The 24871-nt window shown below is 37.6% G+C and overlaps 1 protein-coding gene across 4 annotated transcripts in view; it reads right to left on the bottom strand.

The window, feature by feature from the left end:
• LOC137274572 (rho GTPase-activating protein 7-like) overlaps positions 1 to 24871 on the bottom strand; it is a 152004-nt gene that overhangs the window by 70337 nt on the left and 56796 nt on the right. For all 4 annotated transcript variants that reach the window (XM_067807833.1, XM_067807832.1, XM_067807835.1 and 1 more), the window contains one exon: positions 12046 to 12082. In XM_067807833.1, the coding sequence (XP_067663934.1) occupies positions 12046 to 12082 (37 nt within the window). The remainder of the gene's footprint in view (positions 1 to 12045; positions 12083 to 24871) is intronic.

Below are 24871 nucleotides of genomic sequence, written 5' to 3'. Positions count from 1 at the left end.
TGTATACACTGAACAGAAAATGTCAGGGACCATGTTTTTTATTGAAAACAGAGCAAACATTTTAATAAAAATGGTCCCGAAATATTTATGACAGCTTTTTTGGTTTAACATTTATAATTGTCCTATATGGTTCAGTAAACTTACAATTTTAACCAAGCTTTCATGATTAAACTAAAATTACAAATTTAAATAAAACATTTTAGCTTTTAGCGACCAGAGAGACAACTTCAGGCTTGCTTCACTCTGCATTATGGGTGTAGCCCTTTTCCTGAATTTTGTAAATCACAACCAGATATAGCATGTTGTACATGCTCTGATCCTATTTCAATATCACTTTAAAGAAGCGCTGCAAACATAAACGTCCCGTGATATTACAGAAAAACAGACTTCAAAGGTAACTTTTCAAAGTTTAAGATTCTTCTAGAGTGTACACATTTGAAACTGTTACTACCAGCAAGGTTTATATCCCGCACCTCCATCTCATCAAATGTGGAACATCGTTCAGCTATAAGTTTGTCTTTGTACTTGATTAACATTAGTAGGAGTTCAGGTTAGCTGTCAAACTGACATTTAACTTTTACAAGTATCTCTTTGCTTTGCACAAAAATAGCTTTTGATTATTATCTTGATATGAACCTATTTCTGTGTGATTATATTCTTGGATTTGAGGAGTTTTCAGCAAATCAACTTTAAAAGATTAAACCCACAGGTGGGTGTTGCTTCTCACTTAAAAGCCTTACACTCTTCTAGAGACCAAATAATGACTTATTTTATGATATTTTTAATCATAAAAAATATAAAGTCTACTCAATGACTTAAACAATATTTCAGATTTACACTAATGTTTGATGGATACGATGAATCCCTTAACAGGATATCTGTCTTTCTCCTTTGCTTTCTTGTTCGTCCTTGTATAATAACTAAAGAAGACATTTAGTTTCCTGATATGGCAAGAAGCAAACCTAATTTCCAAGTGTGCAGCTGCTTTTATATCTTGAAAGCTGTTTGTCAAAACATCAGGTACTGTATATTCCTGGAAGAAGAAATCATTATCTGCATGAGCTATTCCCTCTTGCTGATCCTGCCCAAGAGTCAAGTTACCTTTTGTCTACACAACTCACATTTCTTTTGATAAGTGGTGTGTAGTTTTCAAGACATTTGGTCAAAACTTCCCCTGGGTGTGAGATTACAGGGCAGCAGCCTTGATCTCTGAGCATCTTAATCCTGTAAATGTAGCCTCTGTTGAACTCTGCCCCAAACAGGTGGGTGGATGAAGAAACACGGTGGTTTGATGTAAAGTGATGATTTAACGCATCTTCGTAATTAATTCTCCAGTTCTTTACCATCAGATTGATTTTTGCTGTTTCTGCTACTTGAGTTACACTGTTAATGAGATGTTAAGAACACTGAGATTAACTTCAACATTTCTTCCTCAAGAAATTAGTAAACAAGTTAATGGAAGTTACACACACTCTAGTTAAAAGTCGTAACCAAATGATGAGAAGATGTAAACAAAGTTTGGAAAAGTCATAAACAAACTGATGAAATTAAATCTCCAATGTTCAGTTCACTAGAAACTGTGAGCAATTTTCACATCTTCTTTTAGTATAACAGAGTTTAGCAAGCATTTTACTTATCACTCACCTTAAGTAACAGCACCACAAATCCCAATGATCTTAAATGTTCATTTGTTTTCTGCATAGCTTTAAGTGGCGCCTCCCTGATGAAAGGTCTTTTAAAGTTTCACGACAAGGATGAGATCCAATATGTACAAAGCTAGTTCCACCAGGCTTGTGGTAACTGCTGGTGTATATTTTCCTATCTCAGTACAAGAACACTGGGTGGTCTGAATGACCCAGGGCTCCACAGTTGTCTAATTATTCGCCTGACATTTGCCCTGCTCTCAAGATAGCCTTTGTGTTCATATTCTCCATGCAAGATAGCTAATACAGAAAAAATGAATCAATCCTGGCTATTGATTCTATTTTCTGCTTTTGTATACAGTATTTCTTCAAAACACATCTCAACTACATAAACAATATCACAATCACGACATTACATCCAATAAACAAACTATTTCCTTTATTACATATTTCGCTTACTCAGCATATATTTCATCAGACCTGAACCAGGTGTTACGCTTCAGTATGCAGAAACAGCAATTTGTTCACACAATACAAAACCTAATCACAATCAATACATCCATCATTTAAAACCAAATAAATGTAAACACTTACAGATTCTACCTTGTCACTCAGCAAAGAAAATTTATGACAGACACACCCTTAAGGGCAGACTACAGAGAATGGTCATGATGCGTTATAATGGCCTGATGGAAATAGAAACATTGCTACAATTGGTCAAGAGAGAGATGCAGATTTTCTTTAATGGCTCTTTAGGAATGAAAGGAGAGAAGATCTTAAAGCAGTGGTGGAGAATTTAGAGGTACAGAATGTCTATTTTGAAATCAACTCATTAAGTCTTAATTTGCAATTAACACAAAACACACATTTAGCATGGGATAGCCCAACTGAAGTAACCTACATCCAGAATCCATTTGGCATGTGATTCCCCAACTGAAGTAACATATACCTAGAAGACATTTGGCATGGGATTCCCACACTGAAGTAACATATATACCTAGATGACATTTGGCATGTGATTCCCCAACTGAAGTAACATATACCTAGAAGACATTTGGCATGGGATTCCCACACTGAAGTAACATATATACCTAGATGACATTTGGCATGGGATTCCCCAACTGAAGTAACATATACCTAGAAGACATTTGGCATAGGATTCCCCAGTTCTAGTAACCTGGGGTTTCCTAGCTTGCTCCAGTAACATACATGTAGAAGGTATTCGACCAAACACAATGCTGCTCTCTAAAGGCTGCAATCTGAGCAGTGCTGTCAATTACTTCCTTTATCACAAACACAACACTACTGCAATCAAATTCCAGCAATAACCACAACATATCCTGTAAATATTATCCTGACTGGTTGAGAAGGTCTTGAGAAAGTGGCAACTAAGTAATTATCTGTATTTTCACATGACATTTTCCACCAGACTCCCAATTGCAGCATGCAGAATGGCAGCGTGCTATCTTCCTGATACCACTTGCTTGTGATTAGAATGGCCCACAGGGTTTTTGCTTCTTTGTTGATACATTCCATTTGTGGAAATTAACAAAAAAAAGAGAGAATTGTTTACTACTTAGTCTGGGCTGATTATATTGGCTGACGAAATGGATGAGATCTAGCTGAACAAAATATACACTGTAACACAATGAGCACTTATGACAAGCCACTGCATCAGTTGTAAGGATCTACACTGAAACACTGCATCTGTTGCAATAAAGAAGTTGCCTGTCTATAAAATGTCTTTTTCTTCATCATACAAGCTTCTAAATATGCCACTTAAAGATGGAATTGTATCAACCACTGGGCCACCCGAGTGCAACAAAAGGTCGCCACTGTATCAACCACTGGGCCACCCGAGTGCAACAAAAGGTCGCCACTGTATCAACCACTGGGCTATCCGAGTGCAACAAAAGGTCGCAACTGTATCAACCACTGGGCTACCCGAGTGCAACAAAAGGTCGCCACTGTATCAACCACTGGGCCACCCGAGTGCAACAAAAGGTCGCCACTGTATCAACCACTGGGCCACCCGAGTGCAACAAAAGGTTGCCACTGTATCAACCACTGGGCCACCCGAGTGCAACAAAAGGTCGCCACTGTATCAACCACTGGGCCACCCGAGTGCAACAAAAGGTTGCCACTGTATCAACCACTGGGCCACCCGAGTGCAACAAATGGTCGCCACTGCATCAACCACTGGGCCACCCGAGTGCAACAAAAGGTCGCCACTGTATCAACCACTGGGCCACCCGAGTGCAACAAAAGGTTGCCACTGTATCAACCACTGGGCCACCCGAGTGCAACAAATGGTCACCACTGTATCAACCACTGGGCCACCCGAGTGCAACAAAAGGTCGCCACTGTATTAACCACTGGGCTACCCGAGTGCAACAAAAGGTTGCCACTGTATCAACCACTGGGCCACCCGAGTGCAACAAAAGGTCGCCACTGTATCAACCACTGGGCCACCCGAGTGCAACAAATGGTCGCCACTGTATCAACCACTGGGCCACCCGAGTGCAACAAATGGTCGCCACTGTATCAACCACTGGGCCACCCGAGTGCAACAAAAGGTTGCCACTGTATCAACCACTGGGCCACCCGAGTGCAACAAAAGGTCGCCACTGTATCAACCACTGGGCCACCCGAGTGCAACAAAAGGTCGCCACTGTATCAACCACTGGGCCACCTGAGTGCAACACAGGGTCGTCTTAAGGTCTGCTGTATGAATAATGATGAAAAAAATGAACATACAAGCATAGCTTGTCTAAATATGTCTTACAATCTTTGTGAATAAACAGCACTATTTGTTTACAGTTTGTCTACATGCTTTCTGATTCCAAGCACTTTAAATACAATCAATCATCTTCAATAGATTCTTTAAACTTTGTACACACAGATAACCAGGCAAAACAAAATGCTTTTATAACACCCTTCCCATTCCACCGCTGCCCTGACAAAAGGTGATTGTCAAGAGGTAAACAGGTGAAACATAGTCAATCCCACATCAATGGTGGCCATACTTGTCATATGTAAACCATCTTTGCAAAGTCACTCAAGTGTATTCACTGATCGACAACTATATATCATTCAGGTAGCCAACAATACAAGATGTTAATTATTCAACTTTAATGGTTTCTGACAGAGACACTCCTCCCTCCCCTCAATGAACCACTGTGGATGCTGTGTAGGTGATGTTCATGGTATGTGCTCACTCATGCTGACTTGATTCAACATTCTTGGCGGAAATGATTTACCTTTCTCATTCATTCATAGAGTGTTCATAGCTTGGAAATACCTGGATAGAAATACTAGCTTCTTTATAATTAGACTATTGCTTTGAAAGGTACATTGAGAAAGGACAGAAAATAATGGACACAATGTTTAGATTGATTGTACCTTCACTGGGAATAAATCTCAAGTCTGACATGTGACAAGCAAATGCACTTTCCATTGGGCTATCTTATTAATGCTGAAGGGGTTGTTGTCAGCACAAGCACTATAGATATATACCCCAGGTACATTCTGTATATGGTAATGTACACTAAACAAGGCCAAAATACAGAAACGCACATGCCACCTTACATGGATGAGTCCATGTTTTGCAACCCAACACAGAAACAATGTGTAGTTGTTCCCTTTCGTCTGAATGAAAATGTTATACTGCTCTGTGAAATATTTTGTTGCTGTGTATGGTCTTTTCTTATAGAGTACAATCCAATGCATCTGCTACAACTGTTTGACAGTTCCAATCCAGAAAACACCACACTCTGAAATAGATTCCACGAGCATCTTTTAGTATTCCACTTTTGGCTATGGTATATTTCTATATAAAAACACGTAGGTGGGGTACACACAACATACCGACCACAACCCGTCCAGCCTCTCTAACTCTCTGTTATCTGCTATGTTCAATTTTCTTTGAAAATGGACAAATTTCACAGGCTGCAGTTGTTCTGTTTTGATAAAACAATAATTATATAATTTTCGAGGACAACCACATGACATCTGTTGTCACTGACAAAACATGAACTATTTGAAGAAGAACAGCTGTAGGTGTTACCCAGACAGGAAGTAGGATCACCATCTCTACTGATTACCACCACTGATTCTATGAGGTGACCCCTGACCTCAGCAAAAACCTGTCGTGTGTTTATGGCAATCTAATTAGAAACACTGGCCACATGCCCCTGGTCGTCCAGTAGCAATCCCTGCCACATGTTGCTAGCCTAGGGAGCATTCCTGGTAGACAGGTATCTGTATGACACAGGTGATATCTGTATATATGCCCACACCTGGATGAACACCTGGGCTTGTATGTCCTTACTGAGGACAGTCTCTTGGTCAGTCAATGTTTTATGCTGTAAGACTTCAAGTATTTCTTGACCTAATCACTGAACTTCACAAAACAGGCAGCATCAAACTTAGTCTGTCATACAGACCCCGAAGCATATTTATCCTACAAGTCTAGAAACTGTGGCAAGTCTAGATTCCCTTAGCTTCTGAAAATGAAGAAAGTCTCAGGGCTCCATTTCAATATAATATTTCTTTTTTTTTAAAATATGAACCCTTTTCAGTAAAATATGTTCATTTCAGAGACCAGTAGTCGGTCTACATAGATCTGGACATTTTCCGTTGAGTCTCATATACAGATTTTTTCCTTTAAGGTCATATGTTCAATATTCCATTTATTTCTCTGTTGCATACAAGTACTAAATCAGATACAATGAAGGCCTGCCCCATGTTATCCATGAAAGTTAAAACATACCTGAGCAACATGCCATGTCTTCAGACCCACCTGAGCCCATACCATACCCTCAGACTCAGCTGAACCCCACCCCATGTAATCAGGTTCACATTAGTCCTACCCATGTCCTGAGATACCCCTCAGTACCCATCTCCAACACAACATCTCCTTCAGCTGCCCGCAGCAGGCAAGTAGCCAATAACTACCTACTGTTCCTGTCACCAAAGTTTCATGCTTGACAGAACAACGTAAATATGAACTGTGTGATATCCTTTGATAAAATCTGTATTCATGGAGACAGGAAACTGCCAATGATGGCCCCTTGTGGTTTATACTATCAGGACTGCCACAGATGTGGAGAAATTCCATGCACACATTCAATCCTGTTTCCAGCATCAGGTGTAGTCCGTCTCACAGTCCCTGAAACTACATTGTTTTCCCTACTGCCACCTCCCCGTAATGCTAAAGCCCTAAATGATTTCCCCAGGTTCTGAATCACTGGCCTCCATGAGTTTCTTTTTCAATTTATACTTGCTTGTTAATATCAAAATTATATATATTCAGGGACTAAGCATTAGTCTACATTACCTGCAGAGGACAAAAAGTGCTACACTAGTATGAGCTAATAGTGACAAAAGGTCACCGTTTAAAGAATTAAATAATTACATGCATGAAAGAATAGAAAGTGCAGTATGACAATGGCAATACGAAAAAGAATTACGTGTGTTCTGACTTAAGTGTCTAGCATCCATAACATTATTTGGGGGACTATGTTTGTTCTTCTATCTGCTGTACCTAACAGTATTTACTATCTTCTCATGGGCAGGTTTCAACACATCTCTTAATTGCTGTTTTCTTGTTTTGTCATTTTAATGTTCCACTGCATGTCCATTGGTGACGTATCAGATCACAGTGACTCACGATCTTTCTATTTTATTTTATTTTATTTTACTAAATTATTAGTGAGTGAGTATAGTTTTAACCTACTTTTAGCAATATCCTAGCAATATCATGGTGGGGATACCAGAAATGGGCTTCACAAATTGTACCAATGTGGTGAATTGAACCAGTGTCTTCCACATGACAAATAAATGCCTTAACCACTAGGCTACCCCACCCGACCTTTTAAATAATTAACAAACAATACATGTTCATAAACTTTTAAATTATCTTATATCCCAAATTTATATCTGTAAATGCTAATCTAAAGTGTACTCATTAGACTGAATAACCCTTTATTTACTGCAGCCTTTAGGTAAACGTGTTCTGACAATGAAAACTGACAATCCTATGTTACTTGCTCCCGTGACCTATGTCCCAAGTTTTCCTATTTGGTTTCATAAATGTTGAGCCAAGTTGGTCCTTGGTCAGACTGCACTTAATCAACCTGCGCCATTTAACTCCCACATTCCTATACATTCAATAAAAAAGTTGTGGACATTAATATACCAGCATATACCAGTGTGACATTTGAAAGAAAGACATCCACCATGACCTCTTTCCTAACTTTATATTTTGAGCAAGTCAATCACTCACAAGCTGTCAAGCCTCAGTAGGTACTTTGTGTTTAATGTCTTCCAATTCACTATGAAATGAATACAACATTTTGTACACATATTACTATGATATATAGGCTTATACAGTTCAAACAAGTCATAGCTTCAAGAATAGTGAGAGCCCATTCATTGTCATGACTGATTTTGTTGGTCAAAGCGATCAAAATTTCCCAATACCATCAATCTTTAAGACATGTTGAGAGTTCTTACTGCTCATTAATTCCATAAGAATGACATCTGACATTTTCATTTGTTTACATTTGTGATATTGGGTCTAAAAACATGTTGTGGCTAGGCATGTTGCTGGGAAGATAGGGCAAGGGACATAACTCTGTCAAGAAAGAAAGTGAAAGGGTGCTGTGGGAACGTGGCGATAGAGCACCTGACACACATCCACAGCTCTAAGCAGAGGTGAGGTCAGCTGAAAATAGGTTCAACATCATCTTCAAGATTATTGCACTTACACAGTGATGATCCTGTCTCTGTAAAAATGTGCATGTGCTGGTTCTAGTCTGGTCTTTCTTCTTAGCCCACTGACACCTTGCTGCAGCTTAACACGGATACTCCACCCAGACACAGTATACTGCCCCCAGCCAACTAGTCCTTGTTTTATCTGCTCAAACCCAAGTACAAGGCAAGGTAACAACATGTACCACACTGTAGCTGATATTCTCTCCACTAGACCATGCATCTTGTGTATGTTCAACCAGGGCATCATATCTGGGCCTGACAAAATCAAGAAGTAAAAATGACTTCAGCCTTATTATTTACAAATTATATGAAGTTAAAATGAATCTCCTGTATCTAGATTACTCAAACATACCGACATCAAATGCTAATGTAATTATTTCTATTGGTGTTTATCTTCTGTATCTGGGACAGTTTTTATATCACTAACCTGACACAGTCTAGGAATGAAGGCGTGCCTGGAACAATCAAATCTGGAGAAGGCTCAATACCCAATAAATGAATGAGGCGTTCGCTGAACTATACTAATATCATGCAAGGATTACACCATGGAGTGATAAGTCACAAAATAGTAATTTTATCACTTTTATCATCTGTCTGCTATCTCAGGTTCCTAAGTACATGTTTCATAATTTTGCATTTGCAAAAATGTGTTCTTCTAAAACCTTAACCTGAAAAACAATTAACTGAAACAAAGTGATTCTCAACCACTTCTCAAATATTTTCGCATGAACTCAATGCATAAATTTCTATGTATAAACACAATCAAAAAGAATTTTTACAATCTGATAAATCAAGAATTGGGATAGTTTAATTTGGCCTTAAGAATATTACAATTCTGATATGACATTTTGATGAACACTACAGTTTAACTAGAGTGAAGAGTATATGCACCTGTACATGAGATTCCCAACTGCACTTACACAAGCTTAGGGATAGGTTTCAGTTCATTACCTCTTTAGAAACCTTTATTTTAGGTTCATTCAAACCTAAGGGATGCATTAACACAGCACTAGGTGGCTCCATGGTTGAAGTGCTCAACTCAGATAAACCAGTGTTGATTTTCACTGCATCACACAATAAAATGTGGCTCCCTTTTTCATAACATAAATGAGCTGCAATTTGCTTCATTACCATGGATCTTGTGAAAATGTGCAAAGATACGTATAAAATATTCATCACATGAAAAGAAGATATGAGAACTTACACGTTTTTGTGTAAATGTTGGTGCATATTTTAAAGATTGAAATCTGAGTCTTACATCTGAGGAATACTGTATATGATGGTCATCATCGTCATCATCATCATCGTCATCATCATCATCACAAAATGGCATTATCATTGATCATAAAGTTGCTCCTCCATGTTGTCAGCAGTCAGTGTGTCTGTCAGAGGGACACAGGTCCAGTGTTCTCATGTGATACGAGTTTGGACAGCGTTTGTTTAACAATGGACAACAGTAGACTTGTAGCCAGCCACTGCGGAATTCCCCCCCAGTCCTGACTGACCTCAGCAGACCAAGTGACTAATGAACTGGCCTAACAAGAGGTCATCATTGATCTTGTTCCACTTGGTAATTGCAGTTTTCAGCACAACTGTCCTTGGAAACCCAGGAATTACTCCAGCTGATGACAGGTCTTCATGGAGACTGACTAGCATTAAGCCCATATGGAGTATGGTACTATAGTCACATGTTATTAAGCTCAGAATTAAGTCTTGACAGTGATTTTAGTTTCTTCACTCACTCTCTCATTTAAAACGTATCAATTGTAGAAAAAAGTGTAGATTCTTCCTCATTGTTGGAGGTTTAGGAATGATTCTGAATATCATAGGTGAGAATTCTTTATTTTTTAAACATGGTTCAGACTTATTTTCAAATTATTTAGCTCAATATCGCACACAGATTGATGAATCTAAAGGCTCTTTAATGACTTGCATTAATGCAGAGAAGATCAATCTACTTACATTAACAGAAAGCAATTTCGATAATATTCAAATATTTTTTGGTGATATATACAAAAATCTGTATAACTTGGTACCAAGTTTTAACTTAAAAAAACCCCCAGACAACAGTTGATTGTAAGTCTCTTCCACAAATATGTGTACAAAAATCTGCAGCTCAAAGACAAAAGAAGCACATCCTTGTAGAAAGTATGTTGAAAAACTCTCAGCAAGGTATTGTATATTGACACTGGACTTCGGGAGGTCAGAGCAGTGATACGCCATATTGACTGTCCACAATGCCAGTGTTTAAAGACCATCCACCAGATAAAATAGTCCCTTTTCGTACCCAACAATGAAACAGCACTTTTGACAATTAACGCAGCTAAGTTTCCATAGCTGTAAGATGTGAGAAACACGACAGCCATTATGTCCACAAATGTTCACGACACCGAGAGAGTAGAAACAACATGATAATGTGCTTGTATTTGAGCACATCAAATACCAAGACAAAGACGAAGGCACAAGAGTCTAAAGCTTCACTTTGGACAGAATTAATTAGGATAAATAAAGAAATCTGTATGGATAGTAATGGGAAATTGAACACAGCTACGTGGCGGCAAGCACGGTAATAATGTCACAAAATGACCTTCACCCCAAAGAATTATTGTTTTAATTTTTTGTAAGTAAATGAAGAATATTTACAAAACACTTTTGAAGGGAAACCCTTAGTGCACATTGTGAGAGATGGCACATATCAGCTCCATACAACCTTTACCTTGACCTCACAATAAGTGCCTGAAGTATCGTGGTTTTTGTTCTCATATAACATTATGAAACATTAACAAATTGAACTTCCTCCTGTGTCAGTCTTGCAAACAAGCAGACCTGTGAGATTATAATGTGGAAATTGGAATATTAATTGAAATAGTGACTGCAAAAACAATTCCTGTAAGAAATGTCAGAGTAACAGAAACCATTTTAAACAATCCACTTACCTTGATTAGACTCTTCTGTTTCAAGTTCCATGCTACATTCTACACTAACAGTTCATCTGTACAGTACTGGGCAATGGCAAGTCACATTTTTTCTTCTACACATATTTAACTAAAGAGCCTGCACTAGGACAACACTTATTTGAAACTGGAAGAATAGTTTCTTTCATTTTAAATTTACATTGTTGTTAAATAAATATTTTCTTGAAATATGTGAAATAATTCGTTCTCTTCCTCAAACTATTACTTGATAAATACAATGTCACTTGCTTTTGCTCAATACTGTTCAAGCAACAATCTCATGATGAATTTATTCTAAAACCTTTCTGCATCAAATTGTCATTTGCAAAAAATTCTTTGAAATATATGTGGTTCTAATTTCCATAAACCAGGATTATTTTCTGCAGCTCTGACGCACATTTAAAACGCAAGGTAAGGATTTGAAAACATCATGTGAAGAAATGCACCTTTAACCATGCATGCATAATATTACCCTAGCAACTTTGCTGTTATGGAAGTAGAACCATGGACTGTATACTACTCAAAGAACATCCACGTTCTTCATGCAATCTGTGTGAATCTGTCAAGGATATATATAGATCACTATTCCTGCAAGACAGAAACAGATGATCCGTAACATCTTTGAGTAGCATACATTGTGGAAGCAGAACAATTGATCAAAATATGCATACCTGCTTGTCGCCGCTCACTGAGTCCAGTGTTCAGCTTCTGAGAAGTAAAAAAAACAAAACAAATAAATAATCCACATTGTTCATTACTTTATAGAAGATGGTGAATGATAACTTAAGGCCAATGATAAGTAAATGGTCTTTGTGATGAAAAGGTATGACTATTGTCCAATACACAGTCAGATAACTGAATTAGAGGTTGTGACCTTTAGTCAAAGAGAAAGCTAATCCAGTGATCAACATCATGAGCATCAATCTATATAACTGTTATACAAAGACATGGGTTGACCAAGTAAATGAGTCTGACAGCTGATCCTGCTAGTCACCTCTTATGACAAGCATGGCTTGCTGAAGGCCACTTACTACCCTGGGCTTCATGGGTCTCGTGATTGCGTCAATGACAGTGGTGTGCTCAACACATGAAAAGCAGACATACTCCAGATAATAAGGACTGTTTGTTAAACAATTTGTGTTCTTTAACTTCTTTTAAGGAGTCCGTATGAACCTTCTAACTTTGGCATTCAGGATGAGTATGTGGATAGTCTCATGGTACTGATGGAGCAGACAGTTTACCTTACTGGACACAACAAAATGTCAATTAACTCCATGGAGTTCTGGCTAAATATGTATCATTGGAAATACTTGATTACTTTCTGAAACAGGTTCTTTTGGGGGTTAAAGGCAAAATCAAGATGATAAGTACATGAAAGAAACACTGTGAAGACACCTTCTCTTAGAAATGAGTATATATGTCACAATGTCCTGTTCTGAAGTCATGGACTAGAGATACACGTCACCAAATAACCCACCTCCTTTAATAACCATATTTCACAACCAGGCTCTTCTATTTGAATGGATAATAAGATTAAAACTTTACCAAGACACAATCAAGGAATTCTGATGACATTCAAAGGCACACGTGATGACTTAATGAAGCCCACACTTACCCACAGTGGCCTATCTTCTGATTTAAAACAAAACATTTCGGTAAATCCAAGGCACCAAAAGTAACATACAGTCAAGACAATTATTCCATCCCATTTGCATACGAAGTAGACATGGTGTCTCTTTACAGACAGTTCAAGGCAGTGTACATATATACACATCAACCTATCTGAAAGCCTTCCCTGTCAACTCGACACAGAATATACATCGTGAAGATTGTCACCTTGACATAACGTCAAGTTTTAAAGCTCACAGCTTCAATGAAATGCGTTCAAACACAATCCAGCAAGTACTCTGTTGTGAGAATGTTTCCATGAAACTGGTTGTAATTCATACTGAAAAATAATCAGAGAAAACTGCAGTGATATTCATCCAAAGTGACTGACTGACCCATGCTATATTCCTGATGACAAACTGCAATGCTGATCCAGGCCACAAGATTTTCCCATAACTCACACCCATGTATAGTAATTGTACTTGGATGTGATATGCATTAATTAGATGGGATGCTTCACTGTCCTCCTAAATATTATGGTCATTCCTTCCGTCTCACATAAAATACAGACTCCGGGCTGGTGTACAAAAAAGTACCACCCTGAACATGATTATATCTGAAACCTTTCATAATAACAGATCCTTCATTAAGGTTGTGGTCATTCATTACAGTTTCACCATTCTAAACTAATATGTATGCAGATTCAGGGCCAGTTTACAAGAAAGAGTATCCCTGATCTGGGATAACACTTATGTACATTGGTCTGCCTGTAGGCCACAAATAAACCAGACCACTAACACAGTGATGTAAACACTCTCTGCGTGCTCTGGGTAATGAAGTCCATCATCAACAAAAAGGTTGTCAAAATCAACATTGCAATATCTTTTCCATCATCATTTCAACATTCGTAATTCAACATCCGTTATGTTACTTCATCAGTAATGGATAAATGGATACTGTCACTGGCATGCAGTCCCGGGCACATGAGAAAACATTTAATCAAATTAATTACAAATGTACAGAAAAATGATATTATCATATCAGGAAGCAGAGCATGTAGCCATATCATAAATAACATATAAGAAACAAAAATCAAGGCCCTGGTCAAAATGATGTACGTTTTATTGGTAATTTATGCTATTTATGTCATAAAATACTAACGTAACGTATTTCTTAAAATAATCATTATTGATATATTTCTACTCAGTCAAGTTACGGTGAAAAGTGCATCAATACAATGTTTGAGTAAAGTTTCTAGTTTATCCTATAGTTCCTAAACTTTTTGCAGCCATGTTTGTCCACAGATTAATTAATGGGACACCCCTATATCAAAATGTATAAGGGATACCAGTCAATAATATACAGATCAAACAGACTGTGTATTGCCAGATTACCTCATTTGCATATTTTATCACATAGTGATAACAAGTTATAGCATGGTTTATTGCATCTATTACACATCCACATAATTGAAAGTAATACTGAAAATTAAATTGGCAGTCACTGTAAATTTTTTCAATTTCTTGTCAAAGTAGACCTACTCTAATATATTCTTAGGGAAAGAGGACAACTTCCTAACTCAGAAGACATCCCTCACTCATGGCACATGCATGATCACGTACTTGTCCTCGCTAAACAACATGTCATATTTTTGAAGTTACAAATTGTTCATGTCTTGACTCCGCAATCATCCATGTTCGTCACTACTTCACATGCAAGAACAATTTAACATGCTTCTTTACATGACATTACTTTTCCTTTTAGACATGTATTTCTTGGCTGTCCACATGTTAAAGCCAGATTGAAACGTCTGCTGTTTTAGTGGGCCATAATACGCAATCCATACTTGCCTTTGATAATTGTATCTTTGTGAAGAGGCAATAATATCTTAAACTTGTCATCCTGACTTGCGATGTTTCACTAACATGTATTTACAATTCCAACCTACTTTCCAAGTCAAAAGTTTATTTCAGTAATGTGTAAAGGATTAAGAAATACAAACTCTTTTCTTTGAAAGAAGTCTTTCATTCAAAAACCTGCATACCACTTTATCGCATAACATAAATTTTGTAAACAATCCTGTCTTTGACAACCCTGGTCTACGATGAGTAAAGCATTGTTAGGATCTATCCGAAATGAGGCTGTGTTCATCAGAGCATCCACTGGAACACCCCCCTGATTGCATCCAGGTTATTACACAAAGCAGACAACATAATGTCCTTGTTGTCAGGTAAGTTTGTTTGAACGAGTGCTTACAGTCACGGTAATTTGTTGCTCCGACAGAATAACTTCAATTGTAACCTTGTATCTCCCTACTGCCTTACAAAACTACCAGACCAAGGCATAACAGACAATTAGCCAATCATATATCTTACCATTATAATATAATCTCCTCATTAACCCACAATGGACAGTATGTGTGAGGATTAATCACTTATATACCACAATTAGCACCATTCAGTAAGCCTGTGGACTGGATTACAGAGCCAGGACGATCTTTCAGCCTTAAGAGTCTCAATGTATGGTATTTTCTTTGTGTCCAAAAGGAATATTGTACCTATCCAACTTGCTGTATTTTGAGCTGAATCCATCCAGATCTTTTAGTATTAGCATTTTTATATGTAACTAATCATCTGGAATATCTCAACATCACACGAATCTGTGTTTGAACATGGCTTTACATATCTCAACCTCAATTTACACATGATCTCACAACAAATCCATATTTTTACGTATTATTTCGGACCAGTGCACCTCAAGTGATTTATCTGAGCCTACAATTAATCTTTTGAAGCCTGTGTTTGGTCAACAGAATATCTTGTAAAACATTACTTGATTTGGCGTCACTTGGCATGCTTCTTGACTGATAAATACAGAGGTGTTATCTGTCCCATGCCGGTGCGGGATTAACAGCCACAGTATGACATATCTTGTAGCTGGACTCATATATACATCCACATTCCTTACTGGAACTTCTTATCAGACCAAATGTTGTCATGTTTTTGAAAAGCCAGAATCCACACCATATCCAAGACAACACACAAATAGGATTTTGTGACATGTTATGTAAAAGTTGTAATCTACATCGTTACAATCTTTTGATCAATAAACAAAATACTTCCCTGCCATGATTTTGAATGTATACAGCACATGTCACAGAGAACAGCGGGGAGCCATCAACTGACTTCACATAGTTTCCTAACAAATACAAGCACATGTAATATCATTCTGGAACATGCCTGTTGAAGGCGATTTCAATACTCTCCCTACACAACTGGATACAAATGTTAAGCAAGTGGATCAGTCCCTTCAGCAATGTCACAGTGGGGGAATTCATAGTGATTAGAACAGACCCATGGCAGCCTTAGTTTTCAATAAAATGTAACCATATGAATCAGGTGCTTAGACTGGATGTGGCTGATTAGATGTATTCATACCCTTATCGAGTGGAGTTGCCTACAATATTGATCACTGGATTGTCCGGCACAGCTTCAATATTTTTGTTGCTGTCGTAGAGCTGACATTATTGCCAAGTTTGAGGGTAAACAAGAACAAAGACACAAAAAATTACCTCCAGAAATTGACAAGAATTAATTTAAGAACTTAATTTAAGTAGCTATCCAACAACTTAATATTTAATTATCATTAACAAAAAATATGTCAAGGAGGTAACAATAATTGCTAAAACTCCAACACTTGATAGATTTCAGCCAAGGACGGTTCCAAGTGTCTCCACTGGTCAAAGCCCCTAACATGGATGTGTGTAGTACATTGACCATGTAGTACAAGGCAGATGTCCACATTAATACCCCACACACACTGGGGTGTTATCTTCAATACTGCTTGACCCCCTGACACTCTAGTGTCCACTCTAGCAGGGTCTTCTGCCAACCCACATGTGGTAACGCCATTCTAAATATACCTCATGAAAGAAGCCCATCAAACACCCTTACACGATAAGTCCACCACCATATTGAAATCAAGTAGAACCCTAACAGATACCTTGAGTGGTTACAGCCTAAAAATACATAATGGTCAAGTGTGGATTGTGTTAATACTGGACCACACACGACTTCACTCTATGACCATTGGTCAATGATGCAATAAAGCTAAGCAGGCTTCCAGTAATAGGCTGGTGACATGGTCAGCCTGGATGACCAACATGAGTGATGCAATGTCACCCTGCAACCCACATATGCTGGTCTATGAGAGTTGGGAATGGGGCACACTGAGGGCAGAGTGATATAACAAGGGGTAACACCTAGCCCTGTCTATGTCAATATGACCGGCCAGACAAGTGTATCGTACACCAACAAATTAATGAGGTACTGATGCTTGCTAGGGTTTTACCGCTACTTATACCCTGGGTGTCTCAATATTCTCTTGTGTCAGACAGGCTAATTAGGGGTCAGTGTTATATTGGCAAGGGACATCACAGCCCCTTGTGAGATTGTCACTTTAGATACCAGTGTTGCCTATGATAAGGTTACTGATTGTCATTCTACCCTCACTAAAGTTCAGTTTGTGTGGCAGCATCAAGCAGTTTGCCAGTGCTGCAGACAATCTTTCCAGCCATTTGGAAACTTACATGCTATTATCAGCACGGAGTATTAAGTTAAGTAGTTTTCTTTGGGTAATCAATATAGTTTTTATTCCCTTTTGCCCTTTCATCACATACTAAAATAATCATATGAGGTATAACATGTTATAACTGGGATCACACATTCTCAGTCACGTACACATTCTACTACTCTTGTTATGTTGAGTCCCTTCTGGGAGTCAAACCCACTACCTCTGAGTCAGGCACCAGTGCACAAAGTCCACCATTTAACCCATTCCACCACAGTTTGAGAGCATATGTATTACAGAAAACAGTTGGTGAAAGACAAACACTTCAAACACTGGTTCAGTGGCTGTGAGGCGGTCTGACAATGGGACTCTGCAAGGACACAGGCTGTTTCTTCTACAATGCTATATCTGAAGGCTATCTTACAGATAACAGTCCAATTGAGTCTCCCTAATTGCTTCTTAGAGCTTTATCACCCTCCCCCCTGGCTATACATTCCATGTGTACTAACAATATGTCTTTACTGTGAAATCTTTACAAACCAATGTGTAGCTTTGTATTTTGTACATGATAACTCAGCGAAGTTTTCCACACATTCAGAGACGTGTCATGAATATCTTATCCAAGAAATGTTTCTAATATATACTGAACAGCAAAAGAAATGCATGTTAAAAAAGACCAAAATGATACCTCATAAAAGTAAGCACTCATGCTTATGTCTTCTGTTTCAAAAATTGACAAAAAGCCAGTTGCATTTCTTTAGCTGGTCAGTATGTGTAGGATAGTAATAATAGTTAATTAGGCACATACAATCCACATATGAGATATACTGTCAAAGACATATTAAACATAAGTGACAGAAAAATCATAAAACAGCCAAAAACATCTGTACCCAGAGCAGAGTCTAAATTATTGAGCCAACTTTCAAATTTGGAAACAGGATATGTAATCTTTATTTACAGAATGTCACACTGGGGCCAACTTGAAAATATGTATATCTTTTAAAAGAATATCGATGAGGAAAATCTGGTACAAAATTTGAATATAACACTTTCAGATTCAGGACCATCACATCTAGTGACAAAACGTGTCATGAGTGAAAGAGTAAAAAATTGCTTTCTCCCTGAGGTACAATACCTGTCTCCAACTCATGGTCTTATCTGTGACATCATCATCACATCGTTACCTGTCAGGGACAAAACACATCCCTCCAGGTGAAGGTGGGGCAAATACTTGACTACAGATAGAATATATTACAGTGATAGAGGGACGAGCTGGGTATAACTAACAACAGTTATCCATGTGGAACTCTGAATGAACATCTTTCATGGATGTAACTAGATGGATTTAAACATATTTAAGCATGAAAAGTGTTAGATTTCCAGTTCATTATCATTCTATTAAAAAAACACTATACATGTATTTGTTTCCATATATATTGTTTCCACTGATTTCTTGAAGACTTTTGTGTCTAGGCTTTAGGAATACACTTGTCTGAAACTATATTTTCATTTCATACACAATGTGCTACTCATGATCATGATGTATCAATAGTTTTAATCATGAATAAAATCAAGAATAAAATCTATATAATATTTAAAAGAAATCACAGTATTTGACTGTTGACTGAGCAAGCATGCATATGGTTTTACACAAAATTTAGTGATATTTCAGCAATGTCACAGAAGCAAACAAGTAGGTCTCACACTGTGTCCCTATGAGGAAAACCCACCATGTCCGTGTCATGAGCAAACCACTAGGCTATAGCTAGCTAACTGGCCCTTCTGATCACAGACTTGGAATAATTTTCAGAATTAAGCTGTCTAACTGTAAAATTATAAACTAGTTGTTCATGTTGAGAGTGATAATTCAGGCCTTGAAAATGGTTCATCATGCAGTGTTCGGGATAAGACCTGGGAATCATATTACGTCATTTGGATATTATCAGTACATTGTGCCTAGGAGTATAAAAATCATATGTTTATATATATGTATTGCACGAAATAATATTGCACGAAACACAATCAGCCTGATTCACCTGAACACGACCCTGTCCTCCATACCCATAAATCATGTCAGTGATCAGTCACATTTAAACCAATCATTTGTCCTAAGCTTACAACGCAAAATGGATTCCTAACACGGTAAACATTATACGACAAGTGTTTTCCTGCTTTGTCTCTGTCACCGACAGATCGCTATTGATTTCTGCATCAGTTTTAACACAGGTGACCATTAACGTTATTTGTCTTAATGATTTTCTGTTCTACCCACGCTGATGCAACATCAAATATTTCGATGATTAACACTGTTCAGCATCTTATACCCGCTCACAATGGCACACAGTCATTGCAAACAGAGCAAGAAGATTCTGTAAAGCAATAAACAGGGCAGATTACCCAATACACTGATGGGAAACTGGGTAGCCCCATGGATAAGGTGTTCCTGGTAATGCTTGGGTTAGAGTGAGTGAATGAGTTTAGTTAACACTGCTTTTAGCAATATTCAAGCAGTATCACGATGGGAAACACCTGTAATGGGCTTCACACATAGTACCTATGTGAGTTATCAAACCTGGATCTGTGTCATGACAAGCAAACGCTGCTTGGGTTAGATCCCGCATGAGAACATTGTGTGGAGTGGCTGTACCCGTACACGGGGAACACTGCTAAAACTAATATAAAGATATTTCTGTAATTATCAAACACGGAAATAAAAGAGTAAAGAAAAACCACCCAGTTTTGTCCAAATCTGACTTCCAAAGGGTCATGAATCACTGATGATCTTTATTAAAAAACTATTGCTTATTAACTTTAAACTGCTATCAGCTCACAGAGGCCACAGTTTGAAGAAAACATTGCTTCCTCAAGCTTCTTTCCAAATCAAACTGAGACAAGAATATTCAAAGACCAATCTTGAGCTAAGATGAGTAAGCAATCCAGAAACAAAAACTAAAACAATCCCTCATTCACAACCAGCTGAATCCTCTTTATCAATCACATCTGACCACTCTGCATACACCTTACCAGCAATGAGTTCACTCCTTACACATGCTTGGTGTATTTATCTTTGAAGTCAACTCGTATGTCTAGATTAAAAAACTTGAAGAACCACCAGCCTATCACAGACGGCTCTGTTTACTCAGTACTGATATCTGACATGACAGCATATATGAGATGTCACAGTCAGACGGCCCCTTGACAGACCACAGTCATACAGACTATTGAAGGGACTGTGACTGTATTTGAAACATCACGACTTGTAATTACACTGGTTTCCACCATGTTAGCATGCATCTCTTTTAAGGCATTATTTCATTTTTTTTCTCTATCTTTTGGGCTAATTATGAAACTGTCAAATATAAGTACTGATTTATAATCATGAAAGGTAAAGGAAGTCATCAACTGATACCCAAAGGCTTGAAGATCTGAAGTACCATGTGACCTAAGTGTGCCTGCATGTAATTACTGTTTTTTTTTGCATAAAACACGAGTTAGGTAATTACCTTTTGTCATTCATGAGTAAAAAAACAAAGAAAGAAAAAGGTTAGACTATTTTTATCAGTGTACAGATAACATATTTTTCTCATACTATTTATCTTTTTTTTTTAAATTTCATTTTAGCCATTTGGGTATGTGGATAAGGCAGTTCTTGGAACAAGCATTTGATGACTGACTTTAAAGAATGACATGGGTACATTAGTTATTAATTGCATGCATGTGAGTGGGTGATTGGTACTGAAAAGCTGCTAGTCTGGATGAATCTAACCAGTGACTGATGGTAGTCCAAATATTTGAATCAACAGAACCATTTCTTCAGATGACTGGGACATTTCTTCAGATATAATCTTCACAATAATTTCCTTTTTGAAATATTAAACAAAAGCCATACTAAAAATTTTCCCTTTTTGAATGTGAAATTTGACAATGTTTTGAAATCTATTGTGTCATCTAACAAAATTATACATTTTTTATACACAAATAATACATTCATGAGTCATTGCCATTTAAACTTAGCATATCTGACTTGACGACACTTATAAGTAAATTTACACAATCCCCCTTTATGAAATCTCACTTTACAAATTATTCATGTCACTATGTTTTGGGTGTCTGTTAACCAAATTCATGCTGAAAGCAGCAAGATTTGCCTATTTTAACACCAAGGCAGGTGTTATTAAGGCATATATAGATATTCCTCAGACATAGTACAGGATGACAGCATTAATATGTTAATCCAAGGTTTGGTATACAACTTGTGACGCTTTGAATCATACCTTTCATTTCACAGAACTGCCTAACGAGGAAGGCATGTTTCCACTTTTACTTTGGATTTTAGTAAATCTAACTGATTCTCTTATCACCGAGGAGAAAGGAACCCTCCTGTGTTGACACAGCCCTGTATATCAGACCCAGCCTTGCCCTGGTGTGAGTCACAGCCAGCCCTTGACCCCAGGTAACCAGATCTACCAGATCTAACACTTTTGAGGTGGGGGTTACCTTGTCTCTAGTGGGGGTAAGCTGCAAGTCTTACAACTTCATTTATTTTATGAAAGTGATTCTATAGAATGGCAATTCAAGCAAATTATCATCAGTTAGTGGTCAGAACTGGAAAAGGAAATTTTTAGATTGTAAAGAAAAGCAAATATTGTCAATATTGACTGATTTACACTAGGCTCAACAACTAAACATTTATTAGTGACAAAAATGTATACAAGAATCACGTCCTAATCATATTTTTAGTCCTGTAAATTTTATTCAAGGAGCAGATAGCCAATGAATGAGTCACGCTTTTAAAATAACTTCCACCTTCGGGATCATGTTTATCTCGAAGCCTTAACAGGTATACATTTTCATACACCGAAACAAACATGTCACCATTCCCAGAGCCTGAATTTGGAAAATGTCCGAAGAATGTATTCCAGAGACAGTAATTCTTTGGATGGTAGCCTGGACTGTTTGCAAGAGCTTGACCGAGTAAATCACAACAACGTATGGCAGTTCAAGATCGATCAATTTATCTTCATACCTGCTGAAGAAGGCTAAATAAGCCCCAAGGGGATAAAAAACAAATTCCACACAGGGTCATATATCAAGATTTGGTTAGTAGGGTACATGAAGGCCAAACCTAAATCAACTCTCCCTACCCTTGTGTCAATATGACCATGTCCTTTCTTCGATGAATCACTACAATGTGTTGAAAGGGTGTCATTTTGACCAGTTATATTTCTACATATCTTTCTTTACTCAAGATTGTCAGAATTCTTTGACATAAGTTGAGCAAATATGATGTTGGCTATGATATCTAAGTTCGGAGGAACAAGTGCAAGGCTTTTGGACTACAGGTGGTCAGGAAAATGGAGCTATGCATTATGTACTATTTGTCTAACAACTATCTCCAACCTGTTATAAAAGAAGGTGCTGTTACTTTCTCAGCTAGGTAAATATTCTTTCAAGATGTCCACATATACGGCAAGGTCATCTAGTAAATCTGAAAATGTGAACCAAAATGGTTTATAAAAGAAGCTAGGAATGTGCCAGTTTGATACGTTCATTAACCAGTAGGAGCAAATTATGGCAATCTTTTGATTGATTATATCATCAGTGTGATTTAAGAATATGTCTTCAATACACTGAAATTGAAATAATTTTGTAATGCACTCTTTACTGTCCCCTGGACAAGCTATGAACCTCAAAACTAATAAAAACTAAGACGGTCTCCTGTCAACTACCTTTGATACTTCAATACCTGTAACATGTGGTTCGTGGGTGGGAGGTTTAAGGAACGTGACAATGTTGAAGTATGGCACATCCAGGACAAAATAAATACAAATTAATAAACTGACAGAGTTCATGATTTTCTAAAAAGGCTTATCATTTTCAAATACAGACGTGAAAATGGAGGAATGTTTGTGAAAGCGTGGAAAGTAACACCTGGATGATGTAGGCGGTGGCTAATGAACGGAGTGTGTGACCAGGTGGAAATATGGGCTTGTTATGGATCGATATATCTAGGTAGGGGGGAGTTATTTACTGTCGCCAGGTGTCAGAAGAGGCATGATTTCCACAAAAACCTTCTTACAGATACCGCACGTCAGAGTGGCAGTCAATGATGGACAGGGGACAGTATGTGCTACACAACAGATATGTTTGTTGATAGTGATCTTAACATCATTACTCAGGACTCTTTCGTACCTAAATCACATTTCTAACATTTTTATAAAAAATAGATGCTGACACTTCACTTAATTCCTGAAAAACAAAACAAAATGTACCCAAGAAGAGTTTCTTCTTTTTGGTAAATTGAATAATTCATTTTCATGATGAATATTTTAGAAGAGGTTCATAAGAAAAAGGTAAATAAAGATTAGGGAAAATAATTATTTGATTTTTGGTTTGTCTCTACATTTCATCATATTGATAATAAATGAAATTGAAATGACAGAAAACATCAAATATCACTTATGGTCAACCAGAAAGAAAACAATGAATATAACTATCATTCCATTTGTCAGATTTGTAAACAGTGAACAACCTGAATAACTGTGGTAGCACAAGCCTACAACTCTCAAACCTTGAACTTCAGTGAGTCATCCTTCAAGGGGGTGGGGGTGGGGGTGGGGGTGGGGGTGGGGGTGGGGGTGCCTTGCACTGCACTCTCAGTGATCAGCAAACATGTTATGATTGCTTTAAGAACATACAAACATGATCACAGACATACTTGAACAGAGTAACTAGCACTTATTACATATTATACTATTTCATCACTTACACATTGTATTTATATCGTTTAATCCATAACCCATCAGCAGAATTATTAAAAAAAGTTTGGTTTAAGTTTATGAATATTTTACTTGACCTCAGTGAAAAATATACCTTTACATTAAAACCATCTCCTTAGTACATCAACCAAGGACCTGAATTTAAGGTAATGTACAAATTATGAACAAGATATGAAACAAATATGAAAGGAGAATACAGTACTACATTCACCCCACTACCGCGTATATCAGATTTGATACACGTGGTATCTTGTTCATACCACTATATATCACATAACTCAGATCGCAGGCGTGTTACCTGCCATTTAGAAAATCATAGAAACCAGTCTTAACGTAATCCTGAAATATTCACACAAGCCAGATAATCTAAAAGATATTTTTATTTCCTGCACTTCAAATTGGACAAAGAGTACTTGAAAAGTGGGGATACTCAATTTCGAAGTCAAATTTCTGCGTAGCTATAATATCTCGTTCCAATGTCCTCGGTCGTCTCCAGTGCTGTATGGGCAACCAATGATGTAACATGAACAGTGAAGGTTAC

This window comes from Haliotis asinina, chromosome 2, assembly GCF_037392515.1.
Source record: "Haliotis asinina isolate JCU_RB_2024 chromosome 2, JCU_Hal_asi_v2, whole genome shotgun sequence".
Lineage (NCBI taxonomy): Eukaryota > Metazoa > Mollusca > Gastropoda > Lepetellida > Haliotidae > Haliotis > Haliotis asinina.
The sequence above is the reverse complement of the archived record's forward strand: the minus strand, read 5'-3'. Positions and strand labels throughout refer to the sequence as shown.